Source organism: Meriones unguiculatus, chromosome 9 (genome assembly GCF_030254825.1).
Source record: "Meriones unguiculatus strain TT.TT164.6M chromosome 9, Bangor_MerUng_6.1, whole genome shotgun sequence".
Classification (NCBI taxonomy): Eukaryota; Metazoa; Chordata; class Mammalia; order Rodentia; family Muridae; genus Meriones; species Meriones unguiculatus.
This window is the reverse complement of record NC_083357.1, coordinates 8,910,912-8,922,884: the sequence shown is the minus strand read 5'-3', so window position 1 is coordinate 8,922,884 and position 11,973 is coordinate 8,910,912. Positions and strand designations below refer to the sequence as shown.

The following is an 11,973-nucleotide window of genomic DNA, read 5'->3' as shown; positions in this document are numbered from 1 at the left end:
GGTCCCGGGGCGGGGCGGGGCGGACTCCAGACCCCCTCCTCCTTGTGTCCAGCCCGGCTCAGGGGCTCTGCGCCCCCCTTTGGTCGTCTCGGTGGCGATGGCGGCACCCTTCCCTCCCTTGCACGGGAAGTCGCAGAGCTTAGGAGCCCGGCTCTCTTCGCGGCCCTGGACGGCCGGACGAACAGGAGAGGCTGGAGGGCTCCAGGGCACGGCTCCTCCTTCACCCCTAGGATCTTTTTGTCCCTCCCCTCAGCCTCGGGATCGTCCTGACCCCTGTGTTTCTCCTGCCTCCTCTCCAGATGAGTCCTCCTGCCCCGGGGGCCCCGCGCCCCTGCCCCAGTTTCTGACCGACTGCACACTCGATTGGAGCCAGGGCCGCTCATTCACCTAACTCACAAAGAGCTCTTCGTGCCTGCAGTGCCAGTCCCAAGCTGGGAAAGACCACTTGGGGGCCCTGATGGGCAGCTGACTTCTGCTGAGGCAGCCTTTTCTTTGTATTGTCTGGCACCCAACACAGGTGACTGACTTAACTGCCAGCCCATCTATTGGCCGGGCTCTGCATGGCTGTGGGCCAGGATCATTGCAGCCACCGGGTTCTGACGGCTGTCAAAGGATGTGCCGGAGGGTGCAGGCCCCCAATTGAAATGCCATGCCATGTCTTTTCAAGCGCTGTCTCAATGAAATTCTTTTCTGCTTGAAACCACCCCACCCACTTCTGTTTCCTTAGCCCGGGGAGTACGCCAGGAGAGGCTGGCCCAGCATTGAGCCTCGTTGGTGGCTGAGTTGTCCAACTGAGCACATGGTGGCTGTTGGGTTTAAGGTTGTGAGCAATGTATTTGCTTGTAGCTCCTGTGCTGGGTACTGGTAGTCATGGATCCCAAAAGGGGAAGCTCACGGGTGGCTGAGCCCTTGCAGGCCCAATGACCTAAGTGGCCTGTGGAGACCTGGCCACAGGTGAATCTCTTCCAAGTGGATGGACGCTACACCTGTTCCAGTCCTCAGAACCAAGAGAAATGGGGACAAGTGCCAGGGGTTCGCTGTGTGTGGCTTCTTGGCCTGCGCTCCGGGATCGGTGTACAGGAGGCGCAAGGCAGGCTGCGGCCAGTCTGCTGTGCTCTCAGTCTGCTTATGACCTTCTCCTGGATCCCGCAATCACTTAGTTCTCTTAGACTGTCCTCACAGCATCGCAGAAGGCTCTGTTTTACAAGGGTGCAGATAGGGATGTGGTTTGCCAAAAAAGTCACACTCTTTGACATGGTCTTCTTCTGAAACTATCGGGCTGTGGGTGCACTCGGGCACCCACAAGTGCCTGAATAATGGTAATTTCCCATTTATCATGTTTATTATTTTTAGGGTAGTCATGGCCAGTTATGCTTTTTGTTGTCATAATGATAAAGTTTAGTTTTCAAAGTTCATATACAATTTTCTTATTTTAGACCAACTGGTCAAATCCCAGAAATAAGAGTGTCACGTAACGCCATTTTAGTTTATTTCCTTCACAAAGGGTCGTCACCTCGGTCGGGGCATTACAAAAAAGATGGCGATGGCAGAGTAGGGGGCGCGGTAATCAGCTCCCAGCCCCAGCAAGCCGAGGGCAGGTCGAGGGCGGGGTCCGCCACGCCACGTTGAGGCTCCGCCCCCTGAAGTTGCTCCGCCTCCAGAATCTAGGCGCCTGCGCGGGGTGCTTCAGGCCGGCTCAGCCTCACAGAGCACGCGCGCCCAAACAACATTCAGATTGGAGGGTCTGAGCGTCCCGCCACGCTCTGGTTGGTGGAGCTGACTGTGCTCTGTCAGCTTCCGCGACCCCTCTCGCGGCCGGGCTGTGGTGCTGCCCCGGGCCGGCGGCACGCAGCCGGGCCTGCTTGCACTGCTTTCAGGACTACCAGTCCGCCTGCTTCCGCCCTCACCCCGACTTGGAGGCCTCGGTCATGTCCTTCAAGGCCCAGGTGAGGAGAGCTCTGCAGCGAGTGCCCGGGAAACAGCGATTCGGCGTCTACAGGTTCCTGCCCTTCTTTTTCGTCCTGGGAGGAACGATGGAGTGGATCATGATTAAAGTGCGCGTAGGCCAGGAGACCTTCTGTAAGTAGCGTGCAGCAGCAGCCTCCGTTTCTCCTGTGGGTATGCAACTTCAAGCCGCTGATTCCACTCATTTGCAGAACTGCTTTTTTAGGCCGAAGGACAAGAGTTACTCATTTGGCCGTTCTGCAGCTCGGGCTGGAAGCCCTCGGGCTCTTGTATTTTGCTCGCGTTGGCATCCAGCCCTCCTTCTCTCCCGGCACTTTAAGAGGGCACGTGCCTCCACTCAGACTGTAGTCCTTTGTTGCCTGTCCTTGGCCTGGGTGGTGACGTCGGCCTAAGGAACAGGATTGCTCATTTTTGGTAGAGGGACCAGTCCTGAGGACTCAGAAATTACGGTTAAATCCCCTGCCCTTTGAGATCGATAGGCCAAACTCAGACGCTAGCCTGCCTGTCCTAGCTAATTACCACCCGTTACAGGTAGTTATTAGGCTATATCTTTGGCCTAGAACTGTGGGGAAAGGCATTTCTGAGGACTGCCTCTGGAATGGTCAGTTTCCTCCAGGCCTCCTCCCAACCTTTGGGCCCTTAGTTTTGTCTCTCACATAACTTTATCACTTGAGAAAATTTTGTTATTGCACTTTGATACGGGGCCTGACTATGTTCGTCCATTCTGGCTTTGAGTCTTGAAACTTGCAGCCATCCTCTGGGATTACAGGAACGGGCCCCCACTCGGTGGTTAATGACCATCCATGGGAGCACCTAGTGAACAAGACAAAGGGCTTATGGTAGAGTACTTGCCTCCCATAAGCGGAGCTCCATTCCTACCACCCACCGTGAAGCGTTCCATGAGGGGTATGAGTAGTTCAAGAATCCTGGATGGGCACTTCATTGGATCAGATGGTGTGTGGAAGGCTGGGGAAAGACATGCATTTAGGACTGTCAGCCAGGTAAGGGGAAGATCAGTGGATCTGACTTCATGGCAGAGGTTGGAGAAGCCTGGAGGCTTCTGTGAATGCAGTTTGAGGGACTAGCAGATGGAAGGTGGTAAACTCCAAGGACAGGAAAGCAGTTGTAGTCTGAGCGGAATTCTTTCCACTGAACACTGTGACCACAGACGGAGGAGGCCAACGGGGCTGCACTTCCCTCTGCAAGAATGGTGACATGGATAGAGGGCTACGAAAGAACTGGACAGCCTAATGGTTAAAGAGGCCATCCTGGAGACATGGATAGAAACGCGGGCAGTGTATGGCTGGCCAGATTTGAGATGATGGCCTAGTCCACCAGGCAAAGGGAATGCCAACAAGGGGGTGGAGCTGAGACAGCCTAGATAGTCTGCTGCTAAGAGTCTGGTAATAAGAGATGGGACATGAACGCTTTTCAAGGAACACAAGGGCAACGCTGTACTTCCACTGAAGGTGTAGAACACAGGCAGGGTGAGCATGTGTGCCATTTAGGATATGATGAGACCTCAAGTTCAGGAGGAAAGTTTGGGCCAGACTAAACTGATTCAGCTAAACTGTGGTTGAAGTGTCAGACTTCAACATGTTTAAGGTGACTTGGAGTGGCTTGAAGGAACACCAGGAAGAATTCTTGATGACAGGAGATGAGGAAATGTGCCCTGAGAGACTGATGTGCAAACGCTGATGTGAAAGGGCGAGGCTGGAACTGAGGCTTTAACTCACTGGGTACAGCACTTGTTTTGGCATGCAGGAATTCCTGAATTCAGTTTTCTGAGAAAAGTGTGGGGGGGAGGGGAGACTGCACCTTCAGAAGTAGCAGTGCCCAGTGGGAGCAACCTTAAAAAGATTTCTTTACAGTGGTCTTTCTTTGTTGAAGGGAATGTTCTTAGTCTTTGGGGGCTGAGGAAACTGCTTTCAGCCTTGTTAATGGAGTCAGTTAAGAGGTGCCTCAAGCAGCACGAATTGGTAAGTGAGGCAGTTGAGTTGAAACAATCTGGTTGGGGTTTTAGAGGGCTGTCAAGTAGTTAGGTTCGGGAGTAGAATGTGAAGGAGCGTCAGCTGGTTTGGCAGGCCAGTGGGTCAGAGGAAGGTGGTAAACTCCAAGGACAGGAAAGATAGAGGACTGGAAAGCAGTTGTAGTCTGAGCAGAATTCTTTCCACTGAAAAGTGTGACCACAGACAGGAGGCCAATGGGGCTGCACTTCCCTCTGCAAGAATATGGATGATCTAAAAGGCACAAGTGAAGAGGCAGGAAACCTGAGCTGGTAGATCATGTTACCAGTGATGGAGTGACAGAAGATGACAGTCAAATAAGCCTTGAAACAGAGTTTTTCCTTTTTTTTTTTTTAAAGGAAGATGTTTATATTTTTACATAGGGGCAGAAAATTAGTAGTTTGGAAAGACAGCTGCTGAGAACAGGAATATTACATTCCTCCTTACTCAGATTTTGAGACCTAGGCAGGCAGCAGCAGAGTCTTGAGCAAGGGAAATCTTTGAGAACAGAAAGATATGTCAGGACATGATCCAGGGACGTGAGTATGTCTCTGAGACGTGGATATTTACTCCGTCATCTCAGACTCAACATAAACTGATCTCTAGTTGCAGTGCTGGAGATGGCACTCTGCCACTGAGGAAGCCCCCAGAATCTATTTTTAAAATTCCTCAGTTGTGGGGCTGGTGAGATGGCTCAGTGGTTAAGAGCACTGTTGCTCTTCAGGAGAACCTGAGTTCAATCCCTAGCATTATGGCAGCTCATAACCATGTTCAACTCTGGTCCCTGGGGATAACACCCCATCACACACAAACATGCAGGCAAACTACCAATGCATGTGAAATAAAAATAAGTTACTTAAAATCCTGTTTCCTAAAAATCTAAGCAAAATTTTTGTTTGATACAGATGATGTCTACCGTAGAAAAGCTTCAGAAAGACAGTATCAGAGAAGGCTGGAAGATACATCAGAGACGAATCTTCATAAGTTAATAAAGTAAATATGAATTTTCAGTGTTGATTTCAGCCATTTTGTGTTTTCATACAGTCTTATTCTTCTCCAGGCTGGTCTTCAACTCAAGGAAATCCCTGCCTCTGCGTGCTTAGCTCCACTAAGATCATACTCTTTTAAAGAGGACAGAGAGAGAGAGAGAGAGAGAGAGAGAGAGAGAGAGAGAGAGAGAGAGAGAGTGTTCAGCAGCTAAGAGAACTGGCTGCTCTTCCAGAGGACCTGGGTTCAATTCCAGTACCCATACAGCAGCTAACAACCATTTGTAACTCCATCACCCTCTTCTGGCCTTTGTGGACCCTGAAAGATGGTGCAGAGATGTACATGCAGGCAAAAAACCCACACACACTAATTTTTATTCTGAATACTAATCCTTTAGCAACTGTGTATTAGCCCAAGAACAGCCTTTACAGAGTTTTCATAGTTCTACAGTCTCTAATTGACTGTATTCCAAGTTGCTGTTGGACAGTATCTTCCTAAAACTCACCCAGTGTGGCTCATTCACAAAACTTTTCTTAAGCTATTCAAAGATCAACCAAGATGTTTTGAAATGTAGCCTGGCTTATTTATGATTTATTTTTAATTACATGTACGTGTGTGTGTGCCTTCATCCATTTCAGTATGTGCATGTGAGTACAGGTGCCTGTGGAGGACAAACACTGGATTCCCTGGAGCTGGGAAGGTCGTGAACTACCTCATGTGAATGCTGGGAATCAAGCTTGGGTCCCCTGGAAGCGCAGAAAAGTGTTCTTAACAACCAACCTTTCTCTCTAGCCCCAGTTTTGTTTGTTTCTGGTGGAATTCCAATGAAATCATGGCCATAAAAGATCTTTTCAAGACCACCTTAACTAGGGTGACAACACAGGTCACATTTCTGTCCTTTTTCCAATTTGTAAGCTTTGTAAGTAAAGAAAAAGCAAGTTTCAAAATATGAAGAAAGAAGCTGATGTTTAAAGGCCATAGGGTTAACATCAAGTTGACTATCCTGTCACAAACACTTCTACATGGGCGTGGTAGAGGTGGAGGAAGGAGATCAGTAGTTTAAGGCTAGGATGGACTACATGAGACCCTTTCTTGAAAAATATACAACTAGAAAGTCTTTTAGTTCCTTCCTTCCTTCCTGCAACTTCTTCATATTTTGAGTTTGCTAAAGTTAGGATCAGTTCAGTGTAAAAAGAATCATAACTGGCTGGAGAGATGGCTCAGAGGTTAAGAGCACTGGCTGCTCCTTTAGAGGTCCTGTAGTTCAATTCCCAGCAACCACATGGTGGCTCACAGCCATCTGTAATGAAATCTGGTGCCCTCTTCTGGCATTCAGGTGTACATGCAGGCAGAACATTTTATATATATAAATATATATATATAATAAATCTAAAAAAACAAACAAACAACAAACCAAACAAAAAAAATCCACAAAAGAATCATAACTATTTAGATCGCACCAGGTTCAGAAGTTGTAAGTATTTGTGGAGTGTCGTGGCCTGTACCTTTAATGGGAGGCAGAGGCAGGTATGGATCTCTGAGTTCCGGGACAGCCTGGTTTACAGAGTGAGTTCCAGAACAGCCAAAGCTACGTAGAGAAACCCTGTCTTGGGGTGGGGGGAAAGGTTGAGTACTCAGCATATTGTGAGGAATAGTAATACAACCAACATTAGCTAGCTTGTCTGCTATAGCTTCTTCCCTTGTCCACTTCTCTATCCCTTCCCTATGATCTTTATTAAAAGAAAAACTTGAAAAATGGCAAAACGACTTGATTTTGTTTGGAAGCTATTAATAACTCATTTGTTAACCAATGTGCAAGTATAAGTATTCTAAAAAGTGTTCTTTAAAATGTGCGTGCGTGCGTGCGTGCATGCGCACATCCCTGCCAGAGAACCCCTTGGAGTTGGAGTTACAAGTAGTTGTGAGTCTCCCAGTGTGTGCTGGGAATCAAACTTGGGTCCCATGGAAGAAGAGCAAGCATTCATTCAACCTCTGGGCCATCTCTCCAGCTCCAGGGTTCAAGTTTTCAATGTCCTAAAATATTGTTCAGTTTTTTGAAATTAAACCACATTTTCTAGGACGATTTCTGTGACTGGGGCAGTGCTGGAGTTGAGAGTAGGGCTTTGTATATGCTAGACAAGCATGTCTATCCTTTTACCTTTATTTTTAAGACAGGGTCTTATTAAATTGTTCAGGCTGGCCTTGAACCTGCAGTCTTCCTGCCTCAGCCCCCTAAGTATCTGGATTAAAGGTGTGAGCCACTAGGCCAGATAGATAAAAATTTACCCTTTATTGTAACTTGTTTCCATTGGAGCTTCACTTTATCCGTGAATTGATGGGGAAAGTACCTAGAATTAGGCATATAGTAAGTGATGAAGAAAGGATATTTTTATCTGTCTCTGTCTTGTAATTCTGTTTTGGAAGACTTATCTAAATCCCTGATGTTTTACTTTATCACACTAATCTTTTTTTTTTTTTTTTTTAATGTCTGAATTTTTCACAATTGAGTTTCCTCTCAAAAAAAAAAGTGCATTCTTGGACCATGGAGTTTTTCCAAAGCAATTTACCATATTTATAAACAACTACCAAGACATGAATACATAGTACCTCAGATAGGGGAAAGTGATAGTCTGTTAATTTATCCCATACTGAACTTTCAGTTAGCTGATCTAGCATACTCTCAAATTAAAATAGATGACAAAAACTTAGCAGTATTTGTTTGTGCAGAGCTTGGGTGGAAAGTTAGGTATCAAAGATCCTTCTTCACTCACGGGCATAGGTGGCTGTATATTTGTTCCTACAGTCTGAGGACAGAGCCACAGGGTTTTGCAAAGTGGTATTAGGGGAAAACAGTTCACCAATTTTACCATCATTTTCTACTAAAAGCATAACACAGTCCAAACTTGTAAACATGTTAAAGAGTCACCTGGACCACTTGTCTGAATGGTCACAGTTAAACTTTTAAAATGAGCTCTCTGCTTTTTGACAGAGAATGTACCTTCTTGTCCACCCTGGATTTGACTGCGAGCCTGAGGGATATAGGGCATATCAGACTGCAAGTAGGGTCTCTCTCTGCACACTGAATTCCACCCTGACAAGAGCTTTCTTCCTTGAGCTGGCAGCCCTATCCTCTTCAGCACGAAATCAGGGCTTGTAGGAATCTTCAGTCTGCTAAAAACATTTGACACAACTTTAACAGAACCACCAAATCTGGCTAATCCAAATCACTTTGCAAACTCTTGTTTTTATTTGGATTAAAAAGCTTTGATGAACAAACATATGATACATACACGGCATAGAACCAGTTACCACTTAAACTTCAGATAATGATATAATACAGAAATTAGAATAAACCAAATTTAAATCAGGCCTGGAAATGAAAGTTCAAGCTGAAAGTTGTAACATCAGTTTGGGGATTTTACACACATGTTCCTTACCCCCTCAGATCCTCCTCAGAAGGGGAAGGCAGATTTAGTAAAACCAAGGTCTTTTAAGACATACTATTTTTGTTTAAACCTGTAGGTCCCCAACTCAATATAAACAAAATTCTTCATAGGAACTTACATTTTGAAAACAATTAGGTCATTGTATTTCCTAAGCCACATTACTACAGTTCTTAAAAGTCATGAGAAAGTGTATTGTTTACTTGTACTGCTTTAAGTTCAGGCTTTTTCTGTTTTTAAAGATGGCTGATCTCAAAAATTATACACTAAGTAATCACTGATACTCTCAAAGCATGATTCTAAAATAAATAGTAATAGTATCTTAAATGTTTTTAATTAATTAATTTCTTTTTCTTTTTTTTCTTTTTTTTTAAGGTAATCAGGGCCTACCTTAGGGACATGATACCCTGTGCTGGATGTACTGCCTTAGGGAAGCTGGGGCCAGCTCTTGGTTCCTACAGCACTAAAGCACTGGAAAGGAGCCAAGAGGAGTGCTCTGGCTTCTAGTGCCCCTGGTCGCTGATAGTGAAGGGTTTTTGGAGGCTCCCCAAGGAGCTTCATCTAAGCCTTTAAAAAGAAAAAGAAAATGAATGCATGAATTAAATAATCTAACCAAGATTAAGTTTCTGGTTCTTTGGTGTAATTCAAGGGTACCTAAAAAGAAAAGAATTTAAATACATTAAATAGTCCATGATGAGTCAATGGTCCAAATAACCAGGAATCAAAGATTTATTTGATTCAGTTTAACAACAAGGTACTGGCAGAGTCTGCAGTACATTTTTTAAATTTAAGATTATTTAAAATACTTGATGGGAATTGAGTTCCAGTGGTTGACTATTGGCATTAAGTTACAAGGGCTCCTGTATTAGGTACCAGGGACTTCTTTCCATTCTATTCTCTTTTGTTCTCATGATTTATTAAGCATGGCAATTAAACACGAGTACTGATTTGTTATATTTTAAAGGAAACGCGTGTCTTTTAACAATCATTCTCAATGAACAACAGTGGTAGCATCAGCACAACACAACCACACCCTATTAGAGTAAAGCAGGTTCAAAACATACCACCATGAGAACTGTCTGCTGCCACTTGAGCACCGCACGCTGCCTCATGTGTATTCCAGGGCCATGTTAGAAGACAGGGTTTCGCTTGCTGAGCATTGTGACACCTGCCTTTAATCCTAGCACTTGGGAGAAAGAGGCAGGAAGATGTCTGCAAGTTTGAGACTAGCCTGGGTTATACAGTAAGTTCCAGTCCAGCCAGGGTACATAGTGGGACCATGTCTCAAGAAAAGAAGGACAAGGTCACCAAGTCTAAGTTTGGGATCTGTAATAGTCTTTTTTTTTTTTTCCTAACATTTTCTTAAAGTATAATTTCTTTCTCCTATAATCCAAAGCACAAGCTGAATTTTAAAATATTTTTTGAAAGTATTATTTCTGGTTGAGAAGTCCAACCCTGAAACAAACAAAATACCACAACTGATAACAAGGAAAACATAGAATCTAGAACATCTGTATATGTAGGCAGTCTACGCTAGCACAGTTATGTGCAAGACAGCTTGTGTCCATTTATCCTCTCTTAGGTTAGGTATTATGCTTAAAGTAAACCACCTCCATGCATACTTCAGTACTTTCTTCAATGTTCTTCAAGGTAACATGTAAAGTTTCAAATCATATAACATGAAGGCATAAACTGAATCATGAACAGATCAAAGTACTTTTAAACTTACCTTTCAAAACTAAATATAACAGTTCTGAGCACATGTTCTGCAAAAAAATCACTGACAATACAAATGTCTAACTCAGTACAGTTATTTTTTCCTTCAGTTACACTAGCTGCGGATGCATACAAAGCATTGACTTTAGATTTCTATAGTAAGCCTCTGTGCTAATACAGCAAGTGTGTCGCATCTGTCACATAGCTATAATCTAGACCTTTCAAAGCACTTCACTTTACCTGTAAGAAAACCTGCAGATATTTAGGCATGTGAAACATATACATTCCTCTAAGATGTAAACTAGGACCAACTTCACATTTCATTGTCAACTTAAAATTTGTAAACACTTTTTTCTTTTATGTGTGTTTATATATATATATATAATATACATATTTAAAAAAGAAAACCAAACCCCAAGCCTTTGATGAGTTAGGTACCTTAACAAGTAAAGGTAAAACTATGACTATATAGAACCAATTATGAAACTGGTTTTAAACAAAGGAAACGTATGCAAAAAAACTTTGTGTATTTGATAGGCAACTTAATATAACAAAACCAAATTGAAATAGCTTATTAAAAGTGTCCTTATATAAAAATGGCCTTGTGATGTACAGTAAAATACAATAAAAATTATCATCCTTTGTTCCTCCCTCCCACCCCCAGTAACTAAAATGGCTACCGCTCCATAACTCTTTGCTTCTATAGAAGAAACACAGTGATGTGATTAAACATTTTCTAGGTTGTATGCTTGTCGAATGTTGAGAGTGTCTCGAAGCATTAAATCCCGCAGGCGCCATAGGGCATCTGCCATGGTGGTGTGTGCCCCTTTACTTTTGAGCCAGTGAGAAGGTAGGCGGCTCTCTTGCTCTTTCGACAGATGGACATCCCGTCTTCGCGCTGAAAGTTTGAAGTGTAAACAGAGAAACAAACATTAGAATTTTAAGATGATTAAATGACCTCCAGTTTTAAGGGTTGATATATTTAGCAAAACAGTGTTTATTAAAGTTATGAAAAGTTAAAATTAAAAATTATAGCAAATCTCTTTTATTAGGCATTGCTACCCGAACAATGACACTTTACTGTAGACACCCCTGATATTAACAGTTTTTTCAATGTTAGAAAGACTCCTAAAGGGAAAAAAAATGCTTGGTATTCTAAAAAGGGACAACACTTCTAGCTAGATTTAGCAATGAGTAAGGACTGGCTCATTGGCTAAGAGCATTTGCTGCTCTTGCAGGATGCTAGGGTTCAGTTCCCAGAATCCACAGGGCCATTCACAACTGTTCAGAACTAGAGTTCCAGGTGTTCTGATGTCTTTTGCTGGCCTCTGAGGGGGGAGACCAGACACACACTCATAAGATCAAGTCTTGAAAGACATGAGTAAGAGGTGGGCATGGTAGCATGCACCTGTAATCCCAGCTCTTAGGAGACAGAGGGAGGATGACTAATTCAAAGAAAGCCTGCGATACAGAAAACAGCTAGTTCTGTCTCAAACACCAAACCAAACAACAGCAAAACCCCCAAATCCAACCAGGATCAGGGAGATGGCTCAGGGCATAGATGTACACATCTGACTAAAATCAGGAGTTCCATCCCTATTCCATACAAAAAGGCAGGTGTGGTGCTAGGTATCAGGAATCCTAGTAATTTAAAAGCAAGATGGAAGTCTGAGACATGAGAAATGCTCAGAAGTTCAAGGGGGCAGTTTGCCTATAGTAAATAGTGCATCAGCATAAACAAGAGGCCTGTTTCAGGAAGGAGGAAGGTGAGAAGCAAATCCTGGAAGTTGTCCCCTGTCCTCCATGCAACCAAAGCACATGTGAGCTCCAACATGTGCACACAGACACACGTTTAT

The 11,973-nt window shown here is 44.1% G+C and overlaps 2 protein-coding genes across 40 annotated transcripts in view; one reads left to right on the top strand and one right to left on the bottom strand.

Annotated features, from left to right (window-relative positions):
- The first annotated feature begins 1,669 nt into the window (after positions 1–1,669).
- LOC110547566 (small integral membrane protein 4) lies at positions 1,670–4,981 on the top strand. Its single transcript, XM_021635200.2, has 2 exons — positions 1,670–2,079; positions 4,877–4,981. Exons 1-2 carry the CDS (start codon positions 1,929–1,931, stop codon positions 4,966–4,968), a joined length of 243 nt encoding a protein of 80 aa, XP_021490875.1. The 5' UTR covers positions 1,670–1,928; the 3' UTR covers positions 4,969–4,981.
- A 3,201-nt stretch (positions 4,982–8,182) lies between these two features.
- Positions 8,183–11,973, bottom strand: part of Pbrm1 (polybromo 1) — a 92,067-nt gene continuing 88,276 nt past the window's right edge. For all 39 annotated transcript variants that reach the window (XM_060390802.1, XM_060390830.1, XM_060390833.1 and 36 more), the window contains one exon: positions 8,183–11,015. In XM_060390802.1, coding sequence (XP_060246785.1) covers positions 10,843–11,015 — 173 coding nt within the window. In that variant the 3' untranslated portion in view covers positions 8,183–10,842. The remainder of the gene's footprint in view (positions 11,016–11,973) is intronic.